Source organism: Megascapheus bottae, chromosome 36 (genome assembly GCF_031878675.1).
Source record: "Megascapheus bottae isolate mThoBot1 chromosome 36, mThoBot2.hap1, whole genome shotgun sequence".
In the NCBI taxonomy this organism is placed as follows: Eukaryota; Metazoa; Chordata; class Mammalia; order Rodentia; family Geomyidae; genus Megascapheus; species Megascapheus bottae.
In genome coordinates, this window is record NC_143544.1 from 592474 (window position 1) to 618935 (window position 26462).

The 26462-nt window shown below is 46.0% G+C and overlaps 2 protein-coding genes across 3 annotated transcripts in view; one reads left to right on the forward strand and one right to left on the reverse strand.

Moving 5' to 3' along the window:
* Positions 1-98: 98 nt before the first annotated feature.
* Bfar (bifunctional apoptosis regulator) lies at positions 99-17822 on the reverse strand. 2 transcript variants are annotated; one of them, XM_090324665.1, is made up of 8 exons: positions 17608-17822; positions 8500-8835; positions 7515-7719; positions 7086-7255; positions 5786-5930; positions 3558-3731; positions 1553-1755; positions 99-969 (listed from the first exon to the last, which is right to left on the reverse strand). In XM_090324665.1, the coding sequence occupies exons 2-8, from the start codon at positions 8760-8762 to the stop codon at positions 777-779; spliced, it is 1353 nt and encodes a 450-aa protein (XP_090180791.1). In that variant the 5' UTR covers positions 8763-8835; positions 17608-17822; the 3' UTR covers positions 99-776. The 2 variants fall into 2 exon arrangements, with proteins under 2 accessions (XP_090180791.1, XP_090180792.1); XM_090324666.1 differs by lacking the exon at positions 17608-17822 and adding an exon at positions 16621-16811.
* A 1759-nt stretch (positions 17823-19581) lies between these two features.
* Positions 19582-26462, forward strand: part of Parn (poly(A)-specific ribonuclease) — a 74152-nt gene continuing 67271 nt past the window's right edge. The window contains exons 1-7 of the mRNA XM_090324628.1: positions 19582-19733; positions 20184-20261; positions 23122-23201; positions 23796-23863; positions 23956-24037; positions 24763-24823; positions 26110-26275. Coding sequence (XP_090180754.1) covers positions 19715-19733; positions 20184-20261; positions 23122-23201; positions 23796-23863; positions 23956-24037; positions 24763-24823; positions 26110-26275 — 554 coding nt within the window. The 5' untranslated portion in view covers positions 19582-19714. The remainder of the gene's footprint in view (positions 19734-20183; positions 20262-23121; positions 23202-23795; positions 23864-23955; positions 24038-24762; positions 24824-26109; positions 26276-26462) is intronic.

The window sequence follows — 26462 nt, forward strand, 5'->3', positions numbered from 1 at the left end:
ACACCAGGTCACAATTATAGCAGTTAGACCTGCTGTTTTTACAGAATGGGACAATAAAGATTACGCCTTATACAGTGTGAGGTCAACTTAGAAAATGGTTCCTTGAACAAAGACTATCTTGGATTTATTTTACACATCAAATGCTTAAAAACAAAACAAAGCCCAAGCAATACTTTTGAGGAGCCTGGATCAGCTCAGCCTGAACTGCCTGACACCCCAGTTGGTGCCTACCCCCCTCCCCAACAGAAAGGGAGCAAACTTCCAATGATTACAGAAAACAGCCACCACTCATCATGCAAGTTCCTTTAGCAGTGCAAAACAGTGGCTGGCTGATTTCTGGGTTTTCCTGTCTATTTTTACATCTATGCCTATGACAACATCTTATCCTTGTTTTCCTCCACTTGCCTCACAAGGCTGGGCTTCATTGGAGCCTGGTGGGAGGCTCTGGGAAATTCTCCTCACAGAGGTCGGGGGGTACAGCTGATGGCACGCAGTGTCCCCAAAGGGCCCTGAGTCCTGCCAGCCATCATGGCAGCCCCCCCACCCCAGACCTCATGAGAAAGGAACTGGATGGAGGGGCTGCTCTCCTGTCACCTCCACCGTCCTTGGGCGCTGGGACATGGGTCTCGGCTGCCCCTGTGCCGCAGGCCGAGGGAGTGGACCTGGTTGAAGCCTTTGATCAGCATCAGCACCTTGCTTTACCAGGGGCGGAAGCAGGAAGTCCGCTCCCTCCGTCCCTCGTGGGTGAAGTATTGGGGCACAGGACACCTCACCAGTCACAACACTTGTGTTTCCAGCCTCCGGACTTCCTTGACCACGAGATCGATGTTAATGATCGGATTGAAGTACAGGGCCCAGTAAAACAAGCAGTTGCACACGAACTGTGGAATGAGGGGCCAGAACATGGCTACGAACAGCCCTTGGGTGGACACCTTCCAAAAATGGCTCCACATCCTCTGAGGTACTGTCCTGCAAAGACAAGACTGGTCAGGGTGCGGTGGGTCACTCCAGCGCTCTGACACTGGTCTTCCCCTTGGCCTCGCAGGGTCTTCAGCTCCCAGGACACAGCCCCTTGGGTGCTTCCCTTGGGGGCCCAGAGACTTGCTGGAAGTGTTAAGGGGAAAGGAGGACTTGGAGCAAAGCCTTGGGGGGGGTGGGGGGAGGCAGCCAGGTTCCAGGGCCCCCCGCTGTGATCCTAGCTAGTCAGGAGGATCACAGTTTTAGGCTGGGCATAGAAAGTTCACAAGACCCTTCTCCCTTTCCTTGTCACTCCCACCCGAGTTTCTCTATAGAACAATCGCCCTTGCCGGGTGCTGTGGCTCACGCCTGTAATCCTAGCTACTCAGGAGGCTGAGATCTGAGGATCACAGTTCAAAGCCAGCCTGGGGCACTAAAGTCCAAGAGACAATTATCTCCAATTAACCACCAGAAAACAGGAATTGGGGCTGTGGCTCGAGGGGTAGGCCAGGAGCTTTGAGCTTGAGGAGTTCAGGGACAGTGCCCAAGCCCAGAGTTCAAACCCCACAATCCACAAAAAAACAACCGCCCTTACTTCAGTTCACTTCTTGACCAGATCCTCCAGAAAGAGAACAATTCCAGAACGGAGAGGAGCATGGCGTTGACAATGAGGAACCGTGAGGTCCAGTAGTGGACTTCCAGCCAGTCCCAGGCGAACTCGGCCATCAGCTGGTACGGCAGGAAGGAATACTTGATGAGGAACTCTCTCCACTGCTTCCAGGTGGGCTCCCTCAGATCCTTGGAGGGGGTCACACAAAATGGGGTTGTCAGCGAGCTTGACGTGAGGTTAGCACGTGCATGCGTGCACACACACTTAATAGTTTAAAAAAAACACCTCAGTCTACTTTAATAATTAACCATGATGGGCCGGGAGTTTGGCCTAGTGGTTAAAGTGCTTGCCTAGCATGCATGAAGACCCGGGTTCGATTCCTCGGTACCACATACATAGAAAAAAGCCGGAAGTGGTGCTGAGGCTCAAGTGGTAGAGCTCTAGCCTTGAGAAAATCCAAGGACAGTGCTCAAGCCCTGAGCCCAAGCCCAGGACTGGCAAAAAAAAAAAAAAATTAACCATGATATAACCTTGTTGGGGGAATGTTAGCAAAGTTTGAACTGGGAGGCTTGTTTACATGATTGTGGAAGTCTAGAAGTGACATCAAAGTAAGCCTGGTGTGAAAAATAGAGTTGAGATGAATTTACACAAGCCAGTGTTTCTTTCCCATCCCCATGGGGGTGTCAGAGCATTCCTGAAACTCAACATCTTACCTGTCACAGAATGAGGACAGAGGAATTTAAATGTATCAGGGACCAGTCATTTAACATATGTTATACATACATGTTTCCATTGGAATAGACCAGGATTAGCTCTGAGACTCTCAAAGAGCGTTACTCTCAAGTGATCAAACAGACATGAAAAAAAAATTAACCCTACTAAAAGTGGGGGAAGGGGGGGGTCCCTCATTTGAGCCACTGCACTACTTCTGGCTTTTTTTGGTTGTTCATGGGGCTTGAACACCGGGAATGGATGCTGTTCCCAAGCTCTTCACTTCACTCTACCACTTGAGCCACAGTGCCACTTCTGATTTTCTGGAGGTTTAATTGGAGAAATGAGTCTCATGGACTTTTATGCTCAGGCTGGCTTTAAACTGAGATCCTCAGGTCTCAGTCTCCTAAGGAGCTAGGATTACAGGCCTGAGCCATCAGTACCTGGCCACTTCTGGCTTTTTGTGTACTGTTACTGGGAGATAAGTGTCTCATGGACTTTCTTGACCAGGCTGGCTTTGAACTATGATCCTTAGATCTCAGCTTCATACTCCAGGATTACAGGTATGAGCCACTGGTGCCTAGCAGCTCAGAAATAATCTAAGGGGGAAGGCTAACAACCAAGCGGCCCGAGTGGGCACCACACACAGACCTGGAGTCAGGTAATGACAAAGCCATTGGTGGCTCAGGCCTTGGCTCGTTGATGGCGGGAAGCCTTTGGGATGGACCCTGCCCACAGTATTTGATCTCAGCACTAGTCTGTCTCATTCTAGCTGGTTTCCATAGAGCACTTGATCTAGGGTTCAGTGGAGCAAGGAGCTACTCTGTAGGTTTTCTGGTATGAGACATTATTAAACTAGACATGGTTGGGATCTTTACCAGCTTTCTTTATAGTAAGAGCGACCATTTTCATTTTTAAAATTAAATCCTTCAGTTCTAGAGGGCTAACTTTCTAGGAGGGTGATAGTTTGCATCATTCTTTCCTTTTTTCTTTGGAATTGGTTGTGGGGCTGAATTCAGGGACTGGGCTGTCACTGAGCTCTTTTGCTCAAGGCTAGTGCTCTGCCACTTTGAGCCCAGCGCCACTTCCAGTGTTTGAGTGGTTAATTGGAGATAAGAGTCTCATGGGGACTTTTTTGCCCTGGGTTGGCTTGGAACCATGATTCTCAGATGACGGGTGTGAGTCATGGGCGCCCAGCTCTGCATCTTCCTTTTGTATCACCCCTACCAAGTTCCCAGGAAGGCTGGCTGGTTCTGTTTGCACTGCTCGGCCCACCTACCAGGAGCTTGCTGAGGAGGTCCTCCCCAGAGCTGTCTTCCTGCAGAGGGCAGATGGTGTGGATGAAGGGCAGGAAGGTGTCTGCGTAGTCAAACAGGTACAGGTACAGCAGGCCGAGCCGTGGGGAGCTCTTGAGGGCATAGAGCAGGAACAGGGACCGGCCAGGGTTCACCGCCTGCAGGGACAAGGCAGGCACAGGGCCATGGGGCACTCATGGTGGCTGCTCCCACCAGCGCTCCTTCTCCAGCAACAAGTAAGTAGCAAGAAGAGGCAGGGAACCCACCAGACGGGCTCTGTTTTAAAAAGATCTAATCTTGGGCTGGGGATGTGGCATGGTGGTAGAATGCTTGTTTGGCAAGTGTGAGGCTGTGAGTTCAAGCCCTAGTACCAGCACTGAAATGTATAAATATAATTTTCTGATCTTCTTTTCTTGATACTTGGGGACATCAATTGAAGAAGGCGTTAAAGCACATGAAGATGCTCGAGGTCACCAGTGCTTAGAGAAACACACATCACCAATTGCATGGGGGAGTGCAGGGAGGCAGGCTTTTTTGCAAAGGGGCAGGAAGAAACTTGGGAGCGATGAATACATTTACCATCTTGGTTGTGGCGATGGCTTCCCACGCATGTACGTATGTCAAGACTTAGCAAATTACACACTTGGAATAAATACCCAATTTGTGGGCTATGATATGGCTCAGAGGTAGTACTTTATTTCTGGACCAAGGTGCTGGGTTTTATTCATAGCACAAAAAAATTGCTGAAAGGGTTCATTCTAGACCAGGGACAGAATAGGTACAAGAGTCACTCAGAGCCAGGTAGAGTGGTACATGTCTATAATCACAGTTCTTAAAGAGTTTGAAGCAGAAAGACCAAAGTTCAAGACCAGCATGGGCTATACAGCAAGAAAAACCCTACCAAAGACCTCCCCCCACTAAAAAAAAAAACCCAACAACAACCTTGAATATCAGTTTATTTTGTGTGTGATGCATTTGTACTTGAGCTAAGGGCATTATTCCTGAGTTTTCGCTCAAGGCTAGCACGCTATCACTTGAGGCACAGCCCCACTTCTGCCTTGTTGGTGTTTAACTGAAGAGTCTCATGAAGTTTCCTGCCTGGGCTGGTTTTAAACCCTGATCCTCAGCTTTTGCACTCCTGAGTAGCTGGAATTACAAGCATGAGCCACTGGTGCCCAGCAAACTTACATATCTTTGACACGTAAGAAGAAAAACCACTGAAGACTCATAAGGGCACAAAAATGTAGCAAGTGTGTACTTCAGTAAGATGTATACACCTGGTTATCAACTGCTAGCTGGTGCAAGACCACAAACCACTGTCAGCACTAAAATGTGGTATGTGCCCCAGTGGGTGGCATGGCTGTCATTGAGGACACACACCTTAAAAGGAACCCAGGTCCTGGAATAAAGCCTGACTGAAACAGCTAGAGTGTGGCGGACACAAGGGAGGAGGCAGAGCAGCCCTTTCAAGCGGCATCAGCTCCGTACTCAGTGCAGGTGATGGTAGAACCCAAGCAATCCAGGTCCTGCCAAGCCCGTCAGGTAAGGAGGAAAAGCGCCATAAGAAAGGCACGGAGGGGAGACCTCCTTTCTGGCACTCAGAGGGAATGGCACAGGCTATTGGGAGCGGAAAATGTTTCCGCTAACTGCCAAATGCCCAGCCCCTCCCTGGGGAGGGAGGGTGGAGAAAGACTGAGCCTGAGATCCTTCTGCCTTGATGCTAGGATCAGAATTAAATTCCCACTTGCTTTGGGTAATATTAGGACTACTAAAATTCTCCCTTCCTGCCTATTTTTCTGTCCCCTCTCTCTTGTGTGTATGTTGGTCCTGGGGTTTGAATTCAGGGCCTGAACATTGTCCCTAAACTCAAGGCTGGTGTTTTCCCACTTGAGCCACAGTCAATTTCCTGCTTTTTTGGGTAGGTAATTTAGAGTCAAGAGTCTCTTAGAAGGCTGGGATGTAGCTCAGTGGCAAATCACTTGCCTAGCAAGTGCATTGTTATGGGTTCGATCCCCAGTACCAAAAAAGAGAAGACAAAAAAACAAAACAAAACAAAAGAAAAACATCTAAACAAAGAGTCTCTTAGATTTTCCTGCCCAGGCTGGCTTTGAACTGTGATCCTCAGATCTCAGCCACCTGAGTAGCTAAGATTACAGGCCTTAGCCACCAGTGGCCAGCTTACATGCTCTGTTTTTCAAAAGAAAGAACTCACCTTATATTCCCAGAGGTTCTGGGGGGGCTTCACACCGAGGGCTTTCACGCGCTCTAGCTCTGTGAGGATGACTCTTCGGTGGCTGCTATTTTCTATGGCGTAAGGTGCTCTGGAAAATTCTTCCTCTGTCAAAGTTAAAAGCAATCTGTGCAGGGGTGGAGGGCGAAGATTTCTTTTGAGATTGGGCATTGGAAGCAGCCTTTCCATACCAAGGTCCATTTACCCAGTGTAGACACTAGGGGTAAAGCGAGATCTATGCACAAGACTATCTTGTAAACCTTCCAATAATCACAGCTAAGCTACTGGATAGCTCTGCAAAGCAGTGGCATAAGAATACTTAGTAACCAAGACTCAAAGCACATCAGGGCATTCTGTTCCTATGCCTTTTATCTCTCAGTGACAGACTCTGGTTTTTACATATTCTTCTATTTTAAAAGTGTGTGCATGGAGTCAGGAGCATGGCCTAAGGGTAGAGTGCTTGCCTGGCAGGTATGAAGCCCTGGGTTTGATTCTTTGGTATCACATACACAGAAAAAGCCAGAAATGGTGCTGTGGCTAAAGTGGTGGAGTGTTAGCCTTGAGAAGCAAAAGGACAGTACCTAGGCCCTGAGTTTAAGTCCCAGGACTGGCAAACAAACAAACAAATAAAAGTGTGTGCATGGAGCCAAGCAAAAGTGAAAAGTTATCCTCAATTATTCAGCAAAAAGCTGGGCTAGAGATGTGGCTCAAGCGGTAGAGCACCAGTCTTGAACAGACGTGCTAAGCAAGCAAATGCCATGAGTTCAAAATCCCACTACTGGAAGAGAAAGAGGAGGGAAGGAAACACCAAATTAACCAATGATCCAGCCATTCTATTTGAATACAAGAGTACTGAAAATAGATGCCTACCCAAAGCTCTGTGCACTAAGATCAATGGAGCATTATTCATAACAGCAAAGGAATGGAGTTGATCAAGATGGAGCAGATCCAGCGGTTAGCTAAAATGTCACCAGGACAAATGCAGCACCAATGTGTACTGTAGCATGGCTGAAGTCTATATGTTAGGGAAATCAGGCTCAGAGACTACCTGGTGTATGGTTGCACTACCCAAAAGGTCCAGAACAGGCATAGCATTTCTTTTTGGAGAGAGCTGAGCTGAGTGCTGTCTACTCGGTGTGGACAGCTGCCCACTGCAGGGTGTTAAGTTTTTCCTAGAGTAAGAAGCATCTTTCAGGGTTGTGCATGTCTGCGAACACTTCAAATATGGTTGCACACATTCAGTAAGCGGGATGTGGCCCAGAAGGCCCAAGTTTCTCCTCACCTTCCATTTACTCTTTCAGACAGAAATCTGTCTCTGTAGAGGGAGGCCCACGGGCCCAGCTGCTCCAGCCACAGGACAACCTCTTCAGCTGTCCATTTGGCCACGGCCTTATGGACCAGCAGGTTGTGCTCAGATTCCCTGCTGCTCCAGTGATACACCAGCAGGACCACCTGGAAGACGGACAGGGGCCTCAGGACGGGAAGGGGCCAGAGTTCCAGAAGACATGAGGGTGGGCTGAGGTGGAGAGGGCTGATGGTACCCCGATCCCAACCACAGGCTGGAAAAACACCTGGATTTCTGTATCACTGCAGTACTGAGCTCAGAAGATTCCATCTCAAGCAGACCTGTCTCCTGGCCCCCATTTCCCCAGCTCTATGCTGGGGCCTAGATAGTGCCCAAGTCATGCTGAGGAAAGTAAGCCAGACTTACTGCCACACCGGTTAAAGCAGTGAGCACCCCGGAGAAGAAGCCCCCTCCTCTCTGCTGGTTTGCACGACCCGTGTTGGGAGCTGATGGGAGCTGGTCATTCCCAAACCTCTGAAAGGCTGCAAGACTTTGGATGATGTCGCTGTTGTGCTGGATGTCTTCACACCTCATCCTAATGGCATCCGGAAACAGCTTTTCAATGGCGTCCCTGTGGGGAAGGTGGGAAAGCAAGAACAGTCAGACTGTCTGCTGGGCTAAATATAATGTGCAGAGGCTCAAATAATCCAAAAGTCAGCATGAGTAGCAGGCAGGTGTTTATGATAATGGAAGAGAACACTTGCCAGGACTTTGATTTATGGGAAAAGTAAGTAGTAACCTATCTACATGGGCTGAGGTAAAAAGACAACGAAATGATCTATGGTCATTTTTTTTTCATTGTTTTTCAAGTGCTGGTCTTGGGGCTTGAACTCAGGGCCTGGGTAATGTCCCTGAGCTTCTTTTGTGGTAAGCCACAGTTTAACTTCTGGATTTTTGTTGTTGCTGTTGTTAGTTTAGTGGAGATAACAGACTTTTTTTTTTTTTTTTGCCAGTCCTGGGCTTGAGCTCAGGGCCTGAGCACTGTCCTTGGACTTTCTCAAGGTTAGAGCTCTACCACTTGAGCCTCAGCACCACTTCCAGCTTTTTTTCTATGTATGTGGTACCAAGGAATCAAACCCAGGTCTTCGTGCATGCTAGGCAAGCACTCTAACACTAGGCCAAACTCCCAGCCCCGGAGATAATAGACTTTCTTGTCCAATCTGGCTTTGAACTGTGGTCCTCAGATCTTGGCTTTCTGAGTAGTGAGGATTATAGGCATGAGCTACTGTGCAGCTCACTCTGCTCCTTCATGTACAATGAAAGCCAAAGATGGCAGTCCCTTGGGAGGGCAAGTGGCCTCACCGTCCATCCCCCACCCCCACAGAGGCACTCCCAGCATGCTAAGTGTTACCTGAGGAGAATGTTGACTTTGGGGTAGCCTTCCCATTTTTCTCTGCATTCTGGACATTCTGTTTTCTTTGAGGACACCCACCATAAAGCCAGGCAGTGGCGGCAGAAGCTGTGCCCACAGTTCAGGGTGGTGGGGTTTAGTAGGATGTCGTAGCAGCAGTGGCAGGAAAACTCGCTGACAGAGATCTGAGGGCGGAGGCCGTGGGTAGCGGCATCCTTCTCCGGGCCTGTCCTGATCCCGTCTGTTTCCTCGGCCTCTTCCATCACTTAGCAAGTTCCAGGACCCAGAGACATAGAAAACTCCAGATTCAGGAAACTGCTTCAAGCATCAGACAATCTAGGGAAAAGGGGATCAATGAAATAGGATAAATACACGTTGGAACTTCTGGCTACTCAGCAGGCTGAGATCTGAGGATCGTAGTTCAAAGCCAGCCTGGACAAAAGTCTATGAGACTGTTAATTAACCATCACCCAAAAAATCCCTCCCCCCCAAAAAACCTCACACAAATGAAATTGTGGTTTGAACAAAAAGGCTAAGGGGCTGGCTTTGATCTGAGATCTCAGCTTCTTGAGCAGCTAGGATTAGAGGCACCCAGCTAAGAACTTTTTATCTGGGTTAGATAATCTGTCTTTCCTGACAAAAATAAGTGGGAACTGAGGAACTCCATAGTGGCTGCCAGTCAGGGCAGGTCTCTGTGGCTCCTGCTAGGTTTACCTGTTGCTTGCCTGTCTTCTCTCCCCCCCCCCCCCCCGCCCTCCCACCATTTCTGCCCCCGTTCATCATGGGATGCTTCTTCTAGGTTAGTGGGCTTTGGACCACTTCTAGAGTTAACTTCTGGAGTGCTTTCATTGCTGCCAGCTGAGAAAGTGGCCACTCTGAGCTCTTGTCTATATCGCAACTTCTAGCCAGCTTCAGAGCAGGAGGAAAGACGCCTGTGCTGCAGACATGAATGCGATGGATGAGGACCACCAAGGAGCCTGTGTCTTCGTGACCTGGGCTCTTCCATGATAATCCCCAACAGAAGACTTTCTATGTTGGGGGCCGGGAGTTTGGCCTAGTGGTAGAGTGCTTGCCTTGCAGGCACAAAGACCTGAGTTCGATTCCTTGGTACCACATACATAGGAAAGGCTGGAAATGGTCTTGTGGCTCAAGTGGTAGAGCTCTGGTTTTGAGAAAGCACAAGGACAGTGCTGGGGCCAAGATCAAGCCCCAGGACTGGCAAAACAACAACAACAACAACAACAACAAAAACCCTTTCTATTTCTATGTTTTCTAAAGACATAACTGCCAGATGAGATGATCTTACATCTAAAGGACCCAAAACACTCTACCCCCAAACTTAGTGCTGATCAACCACTTCAACAAAATAGCAGGATACAAAATTAACCCACAAAAATCAGTAGCCTTTCTGTATGCCAACAATATGCAAACAGAAAGGGGAATCATGACAACAACCACATTCGCAAGAGCCTCAAACTCAAACACACACACACACACCACCACCACCCCAAAAAAACCTAGGAATTAACCTAACCGAAGATGTAACGATCTTTACAGCAAAAACTATAAAAATCTGAAGAAAGAAATCAAAGACACCAGGAAATGGAAAGACTCCATGATCATGAATAGGTAGGATCAATATTGTGAAAATGGCCATGCAGACAAAAATGATACATAAGTTCAATGCATCACCATCAAAAGCCCAAGGATGTTCTTTACTGAGATCAAGAAAACAATCCAAAAATTCATATGAAACAACAAAAGACAGAATAGCCAGAGTAATTCTAGGCAAAAAAAAAAAAAGCAATGTGGGTGGTATCACAATACCAGATTTCAAACTCTACTACAGAGTCATAATAACAAAAACAGCTTGGTATTGGCACAAAGATAGACCCAAAGATGAATGGAAGAGATTAGAAGACCCAGAAATAAAACCACACACTTACAGTTATCTGATATTTGTTCAAGAGCTAAAGACATACAGTGGAAAAAACAAATCCTCTTCAATAACTGGTTTTGGGAAATCTGGGCAGCCATATGCAGAAAACTTAAAGTAGATCTCTGTCACATGCATAATACCTATTCAAAGTGGATCAAAGACCTCAACATCAGACTCAAAACTCTGAAACTACTACAAAAGAGAACAGGAGAAACATTAGAACTTATAGGTATAGTTACAACTTCCTAATAGAGTCCCAGGGGCACGACAGATAGACAAGAGATTTGGTAAGTGGGATTACGTTAAAATAAAAAGTTTCTGCACAGCTAAGGACATATTTACTAAACTAGAAAGACAGTCAACCAATTGGGAAAAGATCTTTACCAGCCTTGTATATATTGGATATTAGGCCTTTGTCTAATGTACTGCTGGTAACGCCAAAGATATGATGATTCTGTATTTTTTACCTTGTATATGGTGTATTCACATGCATATCTGTGGGATAGTGGGGGCAGGGCACAGAATTAGAGGAAAAAGGGTGAAAAAGTGCAGCACTGGAGTGCACTGGACATTGATGATAGTGAAATATACAACTCATGGGTGGAGATGGAGGGAGGGAATGGGAGAGAATGAGGGAACGGATGACACTGTACAAAAGGAAATGTACTTATTTCCGGATGCATGTAAATGTAATTCCACTGTGTATCACCTCTATCATAACAATAAAGTAAATTTTTAAAAAGATTTAATCCCACTGTATGCATTCATTAAAGTAAATGGTTTCCTTTGGCATACTTAAGAAAAAAGGACATACTTGTCAAGACATGGTACTTGAAAAATCTCTGAAAGAAGAGAAAGGCTGGGACCACGCCATCTCTCAGCATACCATGTAACTGAGAACACGATGAAATAGTCTCCCTGGGAATGAGGTTGTTTAGACATAGAGTTCGTCTATGGATGTATCTGGAAGGCTGCTTTGTGGGAGGAGGCCATGATACACTACTGTCTGTCACTGGTGTGTGTGTGTGTGTGTGTGTGTGTGTGTGTGTGTGTGTGTGTGTGTGTAGGGACTAGAACCAGGGCTGATATATGTTAGGCAAGCATTATACCACCGAGCTTCTGTTTTTTTTTCCCCCCCTCTCTTGCTGGTGGTACTAGAGTTTAAATTCAGGGCCCTCCACTTGCTATACAAACACGCTTCTAATCCGTGTGTCTTTAGCTACCCTTTAGGAGAGTCACTACCATTTAGGATGCTCAATGAAAACAGATTTTTTTTTTTGTTAAGCTTATCAAATAATGTACTAAATTCTGAGCTTAAGAACTTTTATCTCTTATCCTATAAAGATCTCGTTGTGATGTTTGGTAATGCTTTATAAATTGTAACCTTCAAAGTGTATCAGCAGTATATGATTCTGGTTCTACCTATCATTCAACATACATTGATCAGCTGGGTGTGGTAGTGCATGCCTACACTCTTAGCACTTGGGAGTGCATGCCTGCAATCTTAGCACAATCTCAAGCACATGCATGTTTGAGGTTAGGTCAGGCTACAGAGTGAGATCCTGTTTCAAAGAACAAACACATCTTTACCAGCCATTCCCCACTCCACCTGCCTCATTCACCACACAACCTGCTTTGGTAAAATGATACCACTGAAGGTACTATGACTTCATGCAATTATGTGTTCAAGGCAGTAAAGATAGTAATACAAACTTTGAAAAAGCCAGACATGCTTTTTGGTTGTCTTGGAAGATGTGACAATTTTAAACATTTAAATGACATTGATCTTTCCCACCATATGGATCCAAATGACACCAAGCATAAAAGAAAGGAACAGATCAATTTTAGGTTGTTTGCAAAAGGGAGAATCTGGCAAATCATGGCATAGCTTAACACAAGAAAGGGCAAAGTTTAATTGGCTCAGTGTGGATTTCAATCATTAAGGAGATAGGAAAGATGATGGTGATGGTTTCTCTGAGATAATAAACTATGTAGGTGGTGATGAAGATGTAGGCTTACCTTTTTGTTGCTGCTGCTTGTTTTTAAGGCTTCACTAAAGGTTTGATAATGTATTATTGTAAGAGCAACTTTAAATTGGCTATGGCAATATTTCCTTGTGCATAAGCATTTTCCAGGTTTCACAAAACTGTCAAGGTCTCAGGCAATTGACAGAGCAGTTATGATAAACAGAAACCTTTCACCTCAGTCTTCTTTACTGACAGCTTAGCTATAGGCATGATAGGAAGTTCCCAACTTAGGGAAAGAGGACTATACTTTAAATTCGTATATAGGATTCAAAAGTGACAAATTGGCTGACATGTTGACAAACTGATATTGCTCTACCACTAGGCCAAACTCCCGGCCCCCCTCTGACTGTTTTTGATTCATCATATAACAGACCTCAGTTTGTGCTCATGATAGCAAGGATTAAAAATAAATGTTGATATTCTTTCTAGTAAACAGTTGGATGATTTCTTGTCTGTCCTCAAAATATGGTATCCAGTCTTTTTTTTTTCCCCATTCAATGCAAGACTAAGAACATTTTGGCTTATGTGAGCTTCTGGTTAGGCTACTTCCTATGTTACCAGAACAATGACAAATACTAACATTTATTGAGCCCACAAAATTTGAAAGACACAGAAATCCCAGGGGAGGGGGTGGAAAAGTGGCTTAGTGGTAGATGTTTGCCTAGCATGCATGAATCCCTGGGTTCAATTCCTTAGTGCCCCATAAACAGAAAAAACCAGAAGTAGCGCTGTGGCTCAAGTGGTAGAGCACTAGCCTTGAGCAAAAGAAGCTCAAGTAGAAGCTGGGAGTTTTGCCTAGTGGTAGAGTGCTTTCCTAGCATGCACAAAGACCTGGGTTCAATTCCTCAGTACCACATACATAGGAAAAAGCCAGAAGTGGTGTTGAGGCTCAAGTGGTAGAGCTCTTGAGAAAGCCCAAGGACAGTGCTCAGGCCCTGAGTTCAAGCCCCGGACTGGAAAAAAAAAAAAGTTCCAGGGGAAAGTATTACTGTTGTTCTCCTATTTACAGGTGAGAAAACACAGGCCTAATTAGTAAAGGGCAAAGACAGGTCTTAAACGACAACTTGACTTTAAAGTCTGCCCTCATAAAGACACTGTTCCAATGAAGTAAGAGGAAGTTATTAGTTCAAAGGACTGATGACATCCTGTTACTATGCAGCCACATTCCGGGGATGCTATTGCACAGCTGAGAAAAATAAACCACATGTGACAGGAGTCTGTAAGGTGAACCTCAGCTGCTGTAGTTAGGGAAGCACGCTGTCCCACAGAGCTACATGTGCAATAGAAATGGGACTACTTCTTCTGGCACACTGGGTCATGGTGCTGCCACAAAACTCTGGCAGAACATGCCGGACATTAAATGTCCAGAGAGTGCCAGTGACTAGGAAATAAAGTACTACAATGAAGTAAGATGGGGAGAATAGCAGCAAATACAGACTACTATGGGTATGTAATGCAGGCAGCAGCACAATGGATTTTTTTCTGTTATAGAAAAGCATTTCTAGTCTCAGACTGTATGGAATCTCCATGCTGTGTTTCCTCTCCTCCCCCGCTCCCCATCTTTCCCGAAAGGTTGGAAATAATTAGGGCAAAGGTAAGTTCCTTTGGATATTGACTTGCTGCCTGAACTTTGAAGTGCAATGATTGATGCCTTGGTGTTGGGCAAGAAGAGGACACACTGAAGGGGAACCTGGCTGCACCTGTCCTCTTGTATTCACGTTGTGGCAGGTACTTAAGGACCTATCAGATACTGCACGCTGCAGATGTCCACCAATTCAGAAAGCGACACAGACACAGAGATACGTGTACACAAAAATGACTGCAATTACCAAGGAACTCATACCTTAACAGCAGGTTTTAACATGTCTAAGGAGGGGTCTGGGACATGGTGGTTATCTAACAGGCCAAAACTCTGGACTTAATCCCCAGTGCATGTACACAGGCACACACACAGTTCACTTTTGACTCATGTTAGAAATGAATGTATTCTTTGAAGACTCAGCTCATTCCTACACTTAAATTTTTTTTTCTCTAACTGAGAGAGAGTGAGGGAAGGGGTTACATTGTCCAAAAAGAAATGTTTATTTGACTTATGTAATTGTAACCCCTCTGTACATCATCTTTTTATTAACTATGAAAATTAATCTTTTCCCTAAGCTACCAAAGCACCAGTTTATTAATATTCTATACTTTAACATAGTAAGAATTACAAAGCCTAAAGAAAACAAGAAGTCAATAAAATTACAAGTCAAAATTCTGCCATTTTCACTATGAAATGCTGAAAGGCTTTTTGAAGTTTAAGAGCTCTCTGTAAATTATATTCATGTAATCAGACATATGATCACAAGCTGCGGAAGACCACAGATTATGCCAAAGTACAGAAAATTCCTCTCCAGAACTGCCTTTGCATAACTTAAAAAATTACATGACAATGTGTGTGTGCGTGTGCGCGCGCTGGTCCTGGGGCTTAAACTCGGGGCCTGGCTACTGTCCCTGAGCTCTTTTATTTAAGGATGTAGCTGCTTCAGCCACATCCAATTCTAAGATCCTTGAAGTCAGGAACCAAGCCATAGAATTCTATCATACCTGACAGTGTCTAATACTGGGCTCTAGATACATGTGGATGAAAACCAAATTAACAAATACCTGAATTCTTATTCTTAACATCTCCATGACAATCACCTGGGAAGTTGTAGATACATGGACAGGACGGCTGGGCACAAAGTAAAGGACTACATTGTTGTTCCTTGGCACAAGTCAGGAGGCTTGCAGGGTATTGATTTGAAGCAAGCTGGATCAGAAAAGTTTGCTAGACTCCATTTCCAAGACAGGGCCAGAGATGTGGCTCAAGTTACGGTGCTTATGGCTCACACCGGACATCCTAGCTATTCAGGAAGCTGAGACCTGAGGATCATAGTTTGAAGCCAACCCAGGCAGGAAATTCCTTGAGAAGTTTTATCTCCAGTTAACCACCAGAAAACCGGAAGTGGAGCTGTGGCTCAAAGTGGTGTAGCAGTAGTATTGAGTAGAAAAGCTCAGGGATAGCACCTAGGCCCTGAGTTCAAGCCTCATGACCCTCCCTAAAAAAATCCCCAATGTGCTGGGAGCTGAGTAACACCATGTCTAACTTTGAGCTATATCATCGGTATTGTGAATTACTTTCTGCTGAGAGGCAAGGCAACACGCAAGAGGCAAGGGGCAAGAGACAAGGCAAGGGGCAAGAGCAGGGCCCAAGACTTGATTACCATTGGTTACAAATTGCTTTATCACTCTCTGCTGAGACCTATAGTGAGGTATATTAGCTGGAGGGACTGCTTGAATAGGGGGAGTTGAAAGTTAGAATTCCGGCCTTGATGGATCTCCCTGACACTCTGTCCTCCGGGGAAGGAGGGCTGGGTGCAGGCGGTCAGTGGGCCCTCTCCTTGCTCGGCTGGGTCCTGGTCCGGGTGTGTTCTCCCTATCTCTCCTGCTGATCGAGAGGGACACCAATGACCATTAATCACATAACCTTTGTCACTTAACCTTTGTCTATCTCAACAGCCATCTGTAAAATAGAAATATATATATGTATGTATGCATGCATATGTATATGTATATATATTTGTTGGTTGCCATGAAAATTCCAGCCATTTTTATTACTGTAATTATTGTGATTATTCTCTACTCCTCTCCTGCCACACCCTGGCATTTCCCCATAGTCACATACTGATCCCTATACCACCTTTGTGTCAAAAGTCCTCACTTATAAGACCCAAATCAAGTGAGGAGGTCCTTCCATAACCAAGTTAATTTGTGTATTATTAGGCTTTTTCCTCCCTCCCTCTCTCAACGCCTCGACTGTCAATTCCCTGGCGAGTCTGGCAGAGGTGTAACAACATGATCCCAAGAGTGAGAACTGGTCTGTGTTTCCAACCAGCTCTCCATTTACTCTCCCTGACGCTCGGATTTCCCGACAGAAGCGAAGGAGGGTTAGATAGGCAAACCGCAGCCACGGACGCCCACAAAAGCGTGTGCTGTATGACTGGTTATTATTATAGGAATTAACAGTGCCATTTTACTGAGCATTGGTTACAAGAGTTGTCGGTGTCCCCGTCAACACTGGAGGAAAAAGAATCCGGGGGTGGAGGAGGAGGTTTTTTTTTTTTTTTTTCCTACCAGGTCTGTGAAAATATCCAAACACAGAGCACTAGGGTCATAGGGTCAGCAGACAAGCGGGCTGGCTGTTCACAAAACCGCAGCGGGGAGAGCCGACCCGAGCTCACCTGCGCGCGCCGTCCACCCCGGCTGGCTGGGGGCGGGGCTAGGGATCGACAACGCTCCTTCCGATTGGCTTCTGCCGGCGTGACGTCAGGGCCACGCCAAAGCAGCGACCAATGGGCTTCGGCGGGGAGGACCCCCCCCCCCCCCCGCCAGCGGCGACAGTTTGAGGGCATGGTCGCCTGGGGTTCAGGCTTTTTCTTTCCTACCGAAGTTGGGGAGCCCAGTGAGATACAACCGGGATCCCTTGCTTCTCCCTCCTTCCCGCCCCCACCCCCTCTCTCCGTATAAAGCAAATTTATTTGGCCACAAGTTCACATTTCTGAGTCGGGAGAAGGGGGGATCCGAAGGGCAAGGGGGTTCGAGCCCAGCTCTACGGTGACTATGGAGTTTGGTGTTTCCCCCGTTTTATTTGCGCTTCCGTTATCTTATTTTAAGAGCGCGAGTGTGTGTGCGTGCGTGCGTGCGTGTGTGTGTGTGTGTGTGAGAAGGGGGAGGCAATACCTCCTTCTCGGGGCAAGAACTGTAAGCTCGGCCAGATCCTCCCCCTGGGTCCGATCGCCCTCCTCCCAGGGGTGTGGAAGCGACGCCCCACTTTCCTGTCTGGGGAGGGGGGCTCCCGGAGCAGATTGACTCTGACCCTGATGCTCAGGGACGCAGGGCACGACGACGGGGATCTCGGGAAGGGATGGGGGAAGCGAGCCAATCGAGGGCCGGCGGCCAGGACACGGGCTAGTGCCCGAGAGACCCGGGCTTGAGTGAAGAAAGGCCTGCGGGCCTCTTCTGACCCTGCCGGGCGATTTGGGAGAACGACTATCACGCCACACCCTCAAGTAATATCCATGGGTCGTCCCTAAACATGCCCCGCGCCGTGCCTCAGCTTACCTTTTCTCTGGTCCCGGGGCCAGCCCCGCCATCGTGTCCGGATCCCTTCCCCGCCCCCCGGACCCCGAGGCGCAGGTGAAGCCTTCACTTCCGGAAGTAACCTGGGACCCTCGGGAGGAGGTGGGGAGGTGTGGGGAGCGGGGGGAGTGCTCCAGACCCGGGACCATAGAGAGGCCGCACTCGGTACTTAGCCACCTCAACCCCGCGACCTCCTCGGCCGCCTAGAGCGGCCACGCCCAGACGGAGGCCGACGGCGCCTGCGCACCGCCAGGCCCCGCCCCTTCCTCGTCACCCACAGTTTAATGGCCTGAGCTGGGGAATTGCACCTCCAGGGCCAGGCGGGTGCTTTCCTGTAATTGCTCCTCCAGGCTGGTCGTTTCCTTATTCAGAGGAAACAGCCTAGTTCAGATGTGCCCAGAAATTAATATCACGAATCTGCCCTGTACCCACCACAATTTTGTCTTCATATTTTGTGCAGAAAAAAAAAATTTACAGCCGTGGATTAAAGAAGGGAATTAAAATGACCCTTACACTTTTACCCCTTCGGCGTCTGGCCCTGTTGAAATCTCATGTTGATGTTTTAAACTCACCTAGAGACCGCCAGATTGCTAAATTAAAATGATATATTGTTTTCCTTATGTAGAAAAATTGGTTTTAAAATGTTCTTTGCTAATGAGAGCGTGCGCTCATTTTCTGGCAATAGGTATGCAATAACCATTTTTTTTATTATAGAAGGTATACAGCAAAATTTAAAAATTAGTGGTTCATACTTGTAATCTTAACTATTCAGGAGGCTGTGATCTGAGGATGGAGGTTCAAACCCAGCCCAGACAGAAAAGTCTGTGAGCTTATATCCAATTCACCAGAAAAAAGCTGACCGTGGAAATATAGTTCAACTGGCAGAGTTGAAAAAGATAAGCAAGAACATGAGGCCCTGAATTTAAACCCCAGAATTTGCACATGCGCACATACACACACATTACCAAAAAAAAAAAAAAGAAAGAAAGAAAAAGAAAATCGTGTCTTCTAACTAGCTAGCTTCATGTAGAAGGTTTTTGTGAAACACCAAGGATAACATTGTAAGACAACCTTTGTTTATAGATTTTTCTAATATATGTCAGCCCCATGCTAGACTTTGACATTCAACCTCAAGCCAACATACATCTTTGTTATGGACAGAAGTTCTAAGCGTCCCCGGTAACGAAGTTAGTGACTAGTTCAGTAGATAAAATGTCTCAGCCTTGCTTTTTACAATCATCTAAGTACTCACCCTCTGTTGCAACAGCATCTTGCTCTTTTTCTTCACAGTGACTACACGGCTGCTTGCAGACTTTCTCTTTCCTATTCCAAGGGTTGCGCGCGTGCGTGCGTGCGTGCGTGCGTGTGTGTGTGTGCGTGTGTGTGTGTGTATGAGAGAGAGGGGGGGCGAGGCAGGGGGAGGGAGATGGGGGGTTGTTTAAACTCAGGACCTGGGCACTGTCCCTGAGCTCTTTTGCTCAAGGCTAGCATTCTACCACTTTGAGCCACAGGTCTACTTACGGCTTTCTGGTGGTTAATTGGAGATGAGAGTCTCAAGGACTTTCTTAAGTGGGCTGGCTGTGAAATGCGACCCTCAGATCTCAGCCTCCTGAGTAGCTAGGCTGACAGGCATGAGCCACCAGCGTCTAATTCTACCCCAATTTTTAAAGTCCATTGTGGGCTGAAACCACGCTTCCTTGATGCATCTTCACCCCTATCAGAGTGATACAGAATAGGAACCCAGTACTTGTCAAAGGAGTAGATGTTGCATGCTAGGACGCACGCTTTTCCCATCCAAATCAAAAACGCCACTATGCATTAGGACACGCCCTGGAACTTCGATGGCCACGCCCCTCCGCGATCCCTGAGAGGTGATTGGGCCATAGCTATGGTCCCGCCCCCGGCGCCGGACGACGCAGGCGCTGACGCAGGCGCAACCGGCGCGCGCTGTTTCCGGAAGTCGGAGCCGAGGGCTGTTCCGTGGCTGCTGTCGCTGCCTCCGTTTGCTGTGGTGGACGCGGCGGAACTCTGCGAGTTGAACGGCTGAGACAGGCCGGGGGCAGGGCCGGGGTTCCCGCCACTCTGCAGCATGGAGATAATCCGAAGCAGTGCGTGCACGACCCGCACCCCTCAAGCTCCCCCTCATCCAGCCTGCTAGGCCCAGACCACCGCCAGCCTGTTCGGCGGGGGCCTTTTTCAGCCCGTCGGGGCGTTGCCTTCCTTAAGCCGGGCACCTCTGCGGGGTGGGGGACGGTGTGTGGGGACCTTGTTCCTGTGAGAAACGTGCGCCCCCTCCCACAGCAGCCTGGTTTTCCTCGGGCCCCAGGTTCCCTCAGGGGCCTGGTCTTCCGACCCAGCCACGCGTCAGAGAGTTGACCCCACGTGGTCTGTGCACGTCTGGGGACGACCTCCCGCAGCCCGTGCGCACCTCAGGACCCTGGCCCCACCCGGCCCCTCAGGCCTTAGGTCTCCCCCTTCTGCCCTCCTCCCCTCTCCCCTTAGACTGTAGGCAGAAAGCCAGGTCACAGGGTCTCAGCCTCTTCTCGCTTTCTCCGCAGATTTTAAGAGTAATCTTCACAAAGTGTACCAGGCCATAGAGGAGGCGGACTTCTTCGCCATCGATGGGGAGTTTTCAGGTATCCCCTTGCAAGCACCATGCAGTGCTGAGCCCAGGCTCCTTTAGCCCCACCCCATCCCATCTCCCTCCCCCCCTGACTCCCACCTCAGTCACTTTCTTATGTGGGTTGTGTTCTTAGACGAGTTGCAGAATTCTCTACGTTTCCTTTAAAACATGAGAGAGATGTGGTGGTTTTATTATTGATCAGACTGTGAGGGTTGTGAATGGAGATTATGTTTTTGTTTTTGTTTTGACACATGATGGAAAGCTTGAGGACTAAGTTGAGCCTCTGTGTGTGTGTGTGTGTGTGTGTGTGGTAAAACTACATGCCATAAGTTTTCTATTTTAATCTTTTCTTTTTTGTGTGTGTGGGGAGGGACTGGTCTGGGCTTTTGGTGCTCTACCCACTTTGGTTCATTAGGGATAAGAGTCTCACAGACTTTTCCACCATGGCTGGCTTTGAACTGTGAGCCTTAAATCTCAGTCTACTGAGTAACTAAGGATTACAGGTATAAGCTATGAGTGCCTGCTTTACCTGTTTTTGTTTTAAGGTGGTTTTGCAGTTAAGTATGTTCATGTTCCCATGCAGCCATCACCATCCATTTCCTCCTCCTAAATTGACATACAGCATGATGAATTCTCCATTCCTGTTTCTCCAAGTCTCTGGCAACCACTTTTTGTCTCTATGAATCTGACTGCTATAGATCATCTAGACACATCATATAAATAGAACCCTACAATATTGGTCCTTTGTAACTAGCTATGGTCAAGCTTTTCCAGTAAATAAAGATATTCCCTTATGCATTATTGAAGCATACATTGCCTACCTTGGTAGGTGTGTGTGTTTGAGCGCGCGCGTGCACGTGTGTGTGTGTGTGTGTGTGTGTGTGTGAGAGAGAGAGAGAGAGAGAGAGAGAGAGAGAGAGAGAGAGAGAGAGATTTTAAATTGTTAGTGACAGGATGAGTAGTCTTCATCCTTTTGCTATAAATATCCATATTTTCTGTATGATTTTATGTTTTAAAAACTAGTTTTTTTTTTTTTTTTGACAGTCCTGGGCTTGGGCTCAGGGCTTGAGCACTGTCCCTGGATTTTCTCAAAGCTAGGGCTCTACCGCTTGAGCCACAGCACCACTTCTGGCTTTTTGCTACGTATGTGGTACCGAGGAATCCAACCTGGGTCTTTGTGCATGCTAGGCAAGCACTCTACCACTAGGCCAAATTCCCGGCCCCTAAAAACTAGTTTTTTAAAGGAATGCATTCAGGGGTGAACACGACCCTTGGATTTTTCTTGTTGGAGTTTATTCCCTAAGAAGCCAAGATTTTTCACCAGAAATAATTCAGTTTCTCCTCCCCCCCCCCTGCCCCTTTCTCCTTGCCAAGATGGCATTTTACTTTCTTTTGTCATTGGTCGTGGGGCTTGAACTCTGGGCCTGGGTGCTGTCTCTGGGCTCTTCAGCTCAAGGCTATTGCCCTACCCTTGGAGCCACAGCCCCACTATAGTCTTCTAGTGATTAATTTGAGATAAGAATCTTACAGACTTTAGTGCTTGGGCTGGCTTTGAACTGCAATCCTCAGATCTCAGCCTCCTAATCTAGAATTACAGGCAGGCATTCTGTTTTTTTTTTATTTTTATTTTTTTTTTTTTTGCCAGTCCTGGGCTTGGGCTCAGGGCCTGAGCACTGTCCTTGGACTTTCTCAAGGCTGGAGCTCTACCACTTGAGCCTCAGCACCACTTCTGGCTTTTTTCTATGTATGTGGTACCAAGGAATCGAACCCGGGTCTTCATACATGCTAGGCAAGCACTTTAACCACTAGGCCAAACTCGTGGCCAGGCATTCTATTTTTTGAGACACACTCTCCATCCCTTTTTGCTTTAGGTACTTTGTTGCCTAAAGTCTTGCCTTTATGTGGGCCATCTTAGATGGTGGCATTCCTGATTCCCATAGCTGGGTGACAGGTGGGTATCTCTGTGTGCTCAGCTTGAATGGATTGAATGGAGTTTTAGGAACCCCCTCCCACAATAACTTTGAAGCTCAAATTTCATTCTTCCCCATCTCTGCTTCTGGAGTATCTGGAATTATAGGTGAGAGCCAACTTGCCTGGTCTTGGAAATAACTTTCTTCACTGTGAAAATGCATACATGGATGCTATTCTAAAGTGTTAACCAAGACTGTCAGTTTAAAGCTTCTTGAGAGTCTGGTTGTGAATTAATACTTCAGAAAGCAGTAAAAATAAGCTAGGTGTAGCAGTGCTCATCTGTAATCATAGCACTTGGAAGGATGATACAGGAGGATAGAGAATTACAGGCCAGCCTTGGCTCAGAAAAAAACAAAACTTAAAGATTTTTGTTGTTGGGGTTTTTTTTTTTTTTTGTTGCTGTTTTGGGGCTTGAATTCAGAGCCTGGGTTTTGTCACTGATCTCTTTTGCTTAAGCTAGCACTCTGCCACTTTGAACCACAGCTCCACTTCCAGTTTCTGGTGGGGTTTTTTTGTTTGTTTTTTTGTGGGTCATGGGGCTTGAACTGGCCTGGGCACTGTCCCTGAGCTCTTCAGCTCAAGGCTACTGCCCTAACCTTGAGCTAAGCCCCACTTCCTGTTTTCTAGAGATTAATTGGAGATAAGAGTCTCACAGTGTAACACTCTGTGTGTGTGTGTAGCTGTGAAGTGAACCCAGAGTCTTTCATATACTAGGAAAGTATTCTACCACTGAGCTCTACCCTCATAGCCACAAATTATAGCTAATTTGGGGGAAAAAATGGGGCAGGGCATAGAGTTAATTTTAACTCATGGGAATATAAAAATAGTCACCAGGTGGTGACCGCTGACATTTTTATGGTAATGTTTATTAATAAGTCAAAATCTAATATTTTTAAACCTAGGAATCAGTGATGGACCCTCAGTGACCACATTAACTAATGGTTTTGACACTCCAGAAGAGAGATATCAGAAGCTTAAAAAGGCAAGTAGAGGCTCTTAGAAGTCTTTTCTGTTTGTATGGCTCCTCCTTCCATTGACTTACAGTGAACGGTCTAGAGCCTTGCACATAAATGCATACCACTTCCTCTCAACTGTATTTTAGTGATATCTAAAACAACAGCAAAAATAATTGTTTGCTGGAAAACATTGTAGGGGAAGACTTATTATTTTTGATGTTATTTGATTTGTAAAGGATATGATGTGGTTATTTTAATAACTTTGGTTATTTACTTTTTTGTGTATGCCCATTCTGCGGCTTGAAGTCAGGACCTTGTACTCTCCCATAGCTTTTTCACTCAAGGCTGGTACTCTTACCACTTGAACCCAGCTCTACTTCCTATGTTAGTAATTTGTAAATAGGTCCAATGACATTTTTGGATGGTGATACATGGTTAATTGGGATAAATAATAAAGCAATATATTTAAATTAATAATGCTTCTAACCTCTCATATGTATATTCTGCTCCAATCAGAAGTACTCTGCCAAATGACTCAGAAAGCATCTGATTGAAAAATGCTGTTGCTCATGTTAAATATCCAGCACCATTGTGACAAATATTTTATTTCCCTTTTCCAGCATTCCATGGACTTTTTGCTGTTTCAGTTTGGCCTTTGCACTTTTAAGTATGACCACACAGATTCAAAGTAGGTTGTTTGAAGAAGTGGTGGGAAATTCTCCTCTGGTGGAATCATGGCACCTCTTCAGTCTCCTTTTTGTCTGATTTTTTTGTTTCTAGGTATATAACAAAGTCATTTAACTTCTACGTTTTCCCCAAGCCCTTCAGTAGATCCTCACCAGATGTCAAATTTGTTTGTCAGGTAAGCATCGTAATAGCATTATTCTTTTTCATTATGAAAAAAATGAGGCAGTGCACAAATGTGAGATCAGAACTCTCTTTAAATGTAGGGGAGGGGATGTAGCCCATTGAAAGAATGCTTTGCCTTACATGTAGAAGACCCTGATTTCCTGCAAAAGCAAACAAACAAAAACATCACATTTCACTGGTGTTAGCCAGGCAGAATACCTCTGTAACTTCAGCACTCTGGAGAGGCTGAATCAGGAAGATCACAGGTTTGAGGCCATCCTGAGCTACTCAGCAAGCTCCATGCCAGCCTTAGCTATCCAGTGAAATGCTATCTCAAAAAAAAGTTTCTGTTTTTGTTATTTTTTAATTTAAAATTTTAGTTCTGTTTACTAATTTTGAGCTTTGGGAAATATTTTTACCTCAGGTGGCCCTCAATTTTAGTTTGTTAATTAATCACACTACTATTTCCCCCTTATTTCAAAATTCATTAAGAAATAAGACATAAAGATAGGCAGATAGACATTAGAATGTGAAATTCACTCATTCATTCATTTATTTTTGTGCCAGTACTGGGGGTTGAACTCAGGGCCTTCGGTTCTGGTTTAATTTGCTTGCTCGTAGTTAGTTTTCTACTACTTGAGCCATATCTGACTGATGTCTTTTTCTTGCCTGCATTACTTCTCTGTACTGTTAGCATCCCTTCCATTAATACCATCCGAACTTGTGTTTTCATTTCAGAGCTCCAGCATTGATTTCCTAGCAAGCCAAGGATTTGATTTTAATAAAGTTTTTCGGAATGGTAAGAACATATGTATATCATGTGTAGAGATTTATAAGCCTTTTAACTGTCCTTGGCAAGTACCTCTGGATTTGGTGGAGAATTAACATTTTGACACCACTTTATGGAGGGCTGCTATGGCCTCTCAGGTTCCCAGTCTCACTGTATCTAGACTGTTCCACTGCAGGTGGGGCTTAGACACCTAAGCGCCGCTTAAGACAATGCTTCCCTGTTTTCTTCCAGTGTAACAAGCAGTAAAGTACTTTATTTTAATTTTTGTTGGTTTATTTTATTTTTTACTGGTCCAGGGCCTTTAAACTCAGTCTGACCACTGTCCCTGAGCTTTTTTGCTCAAGGTTCATACCACTTGAGCCACAGTTCTACTTCTGCCTTTTTTTTTGGTCATTTGGAAGAGTCTCATGGACTGTCCTGCCCAGGCTGGCTTTAAACCAGGATCCTCTGTCTTGGTAGCTAGAATTAAAGGCATGAGTCATCAATGTATGCCTTTTTTTGGTTTTATTATTATTATTATTTATTTGTCCTGGGGCTTGAACTCAATGCCTGGGCACTGTACCTGAGCTTCTTTTTGCTCAAGGCTAGCCACAGTACCACTTCCAGCTTTTTCTGTGTATGTGGTACTAAGTACTTGAACCCAGTGCTTTGTGCATACTAGGCAAGCACTCTCTCACTAGGCTGCACTCGAGCCCTAATATAGTACTTTAAAGTGGTTGCATTCCTATAGTGCTATTGTGAAAATCCTCTTTCCAGAGATGATTATTTTCTAATTGGAGATAGTTTTACATGGGAGAAAAAAGTCTGTGTTGTTGACATGAGTGTGTGGGTGTGGCCACTAGCCTTCTGCTGGTGTGCAAGGCTGAAGCATACCCTGAGGGGTTATTTCCCTGCCCCAGTGCAGAGTATGCCATTCTCAGGTGACTACTCATTGCTGAGTGATGAGTACTAGCACAAACATAATGAAGTGACTTGCTGAGGCTGGAAATTGGCTCTAGTGGTAGAGTGCCTGTCTAACATGCATGAAGACCTAGGTTAGATTCCTCGGTACCACATGCATAAGAAAAAAAAAGCCAGAAGTGGTGCAGTGGCTCAAGCACTAGCCTTGAGGAAAGCCCAAGGACAGTGCTCAGGTCCTGAGATCAAGCCCAGGACTGGCCAAAAAAAAAAGTTACTTGCCTTTTTTTGCGTGTGTGACATACTTAAATATGACGTATGTTTCTTGAGTATTATAGACTGGTGTGTTAAAAGACTTGTTTCTTCTGCTGTGCACTCTTTTTCCCCTTTCTGCTTAGGAATTCCATATTTAAATCAGGAAGAAGAAAGACAGCTGAGAGAGCAATATGATGAAAAACGTTCTCAGGCTAATGGTGCGGGGGCACTAGCCTACACATCTCCCAACACTTCACAGTGTCCTGTGACGATTCCTGAAGATCAGAAGAAGTTTATTGAGCAAGTTGTGTAAGTTCTTAAACTAAAAACGTGTGCACTAGGTCCTTCAACCTATGTTGCCCCCAAAGGGCTCACATGCAGGCCGGAACTTATGAGGGATAGGATCTGACTTTGAGAAACAACCACAAATTGCATGATACATGAATTTGCTCCATGTCACCTATCAAGAAACCCAGACTAAGCACATTTGCTTGGA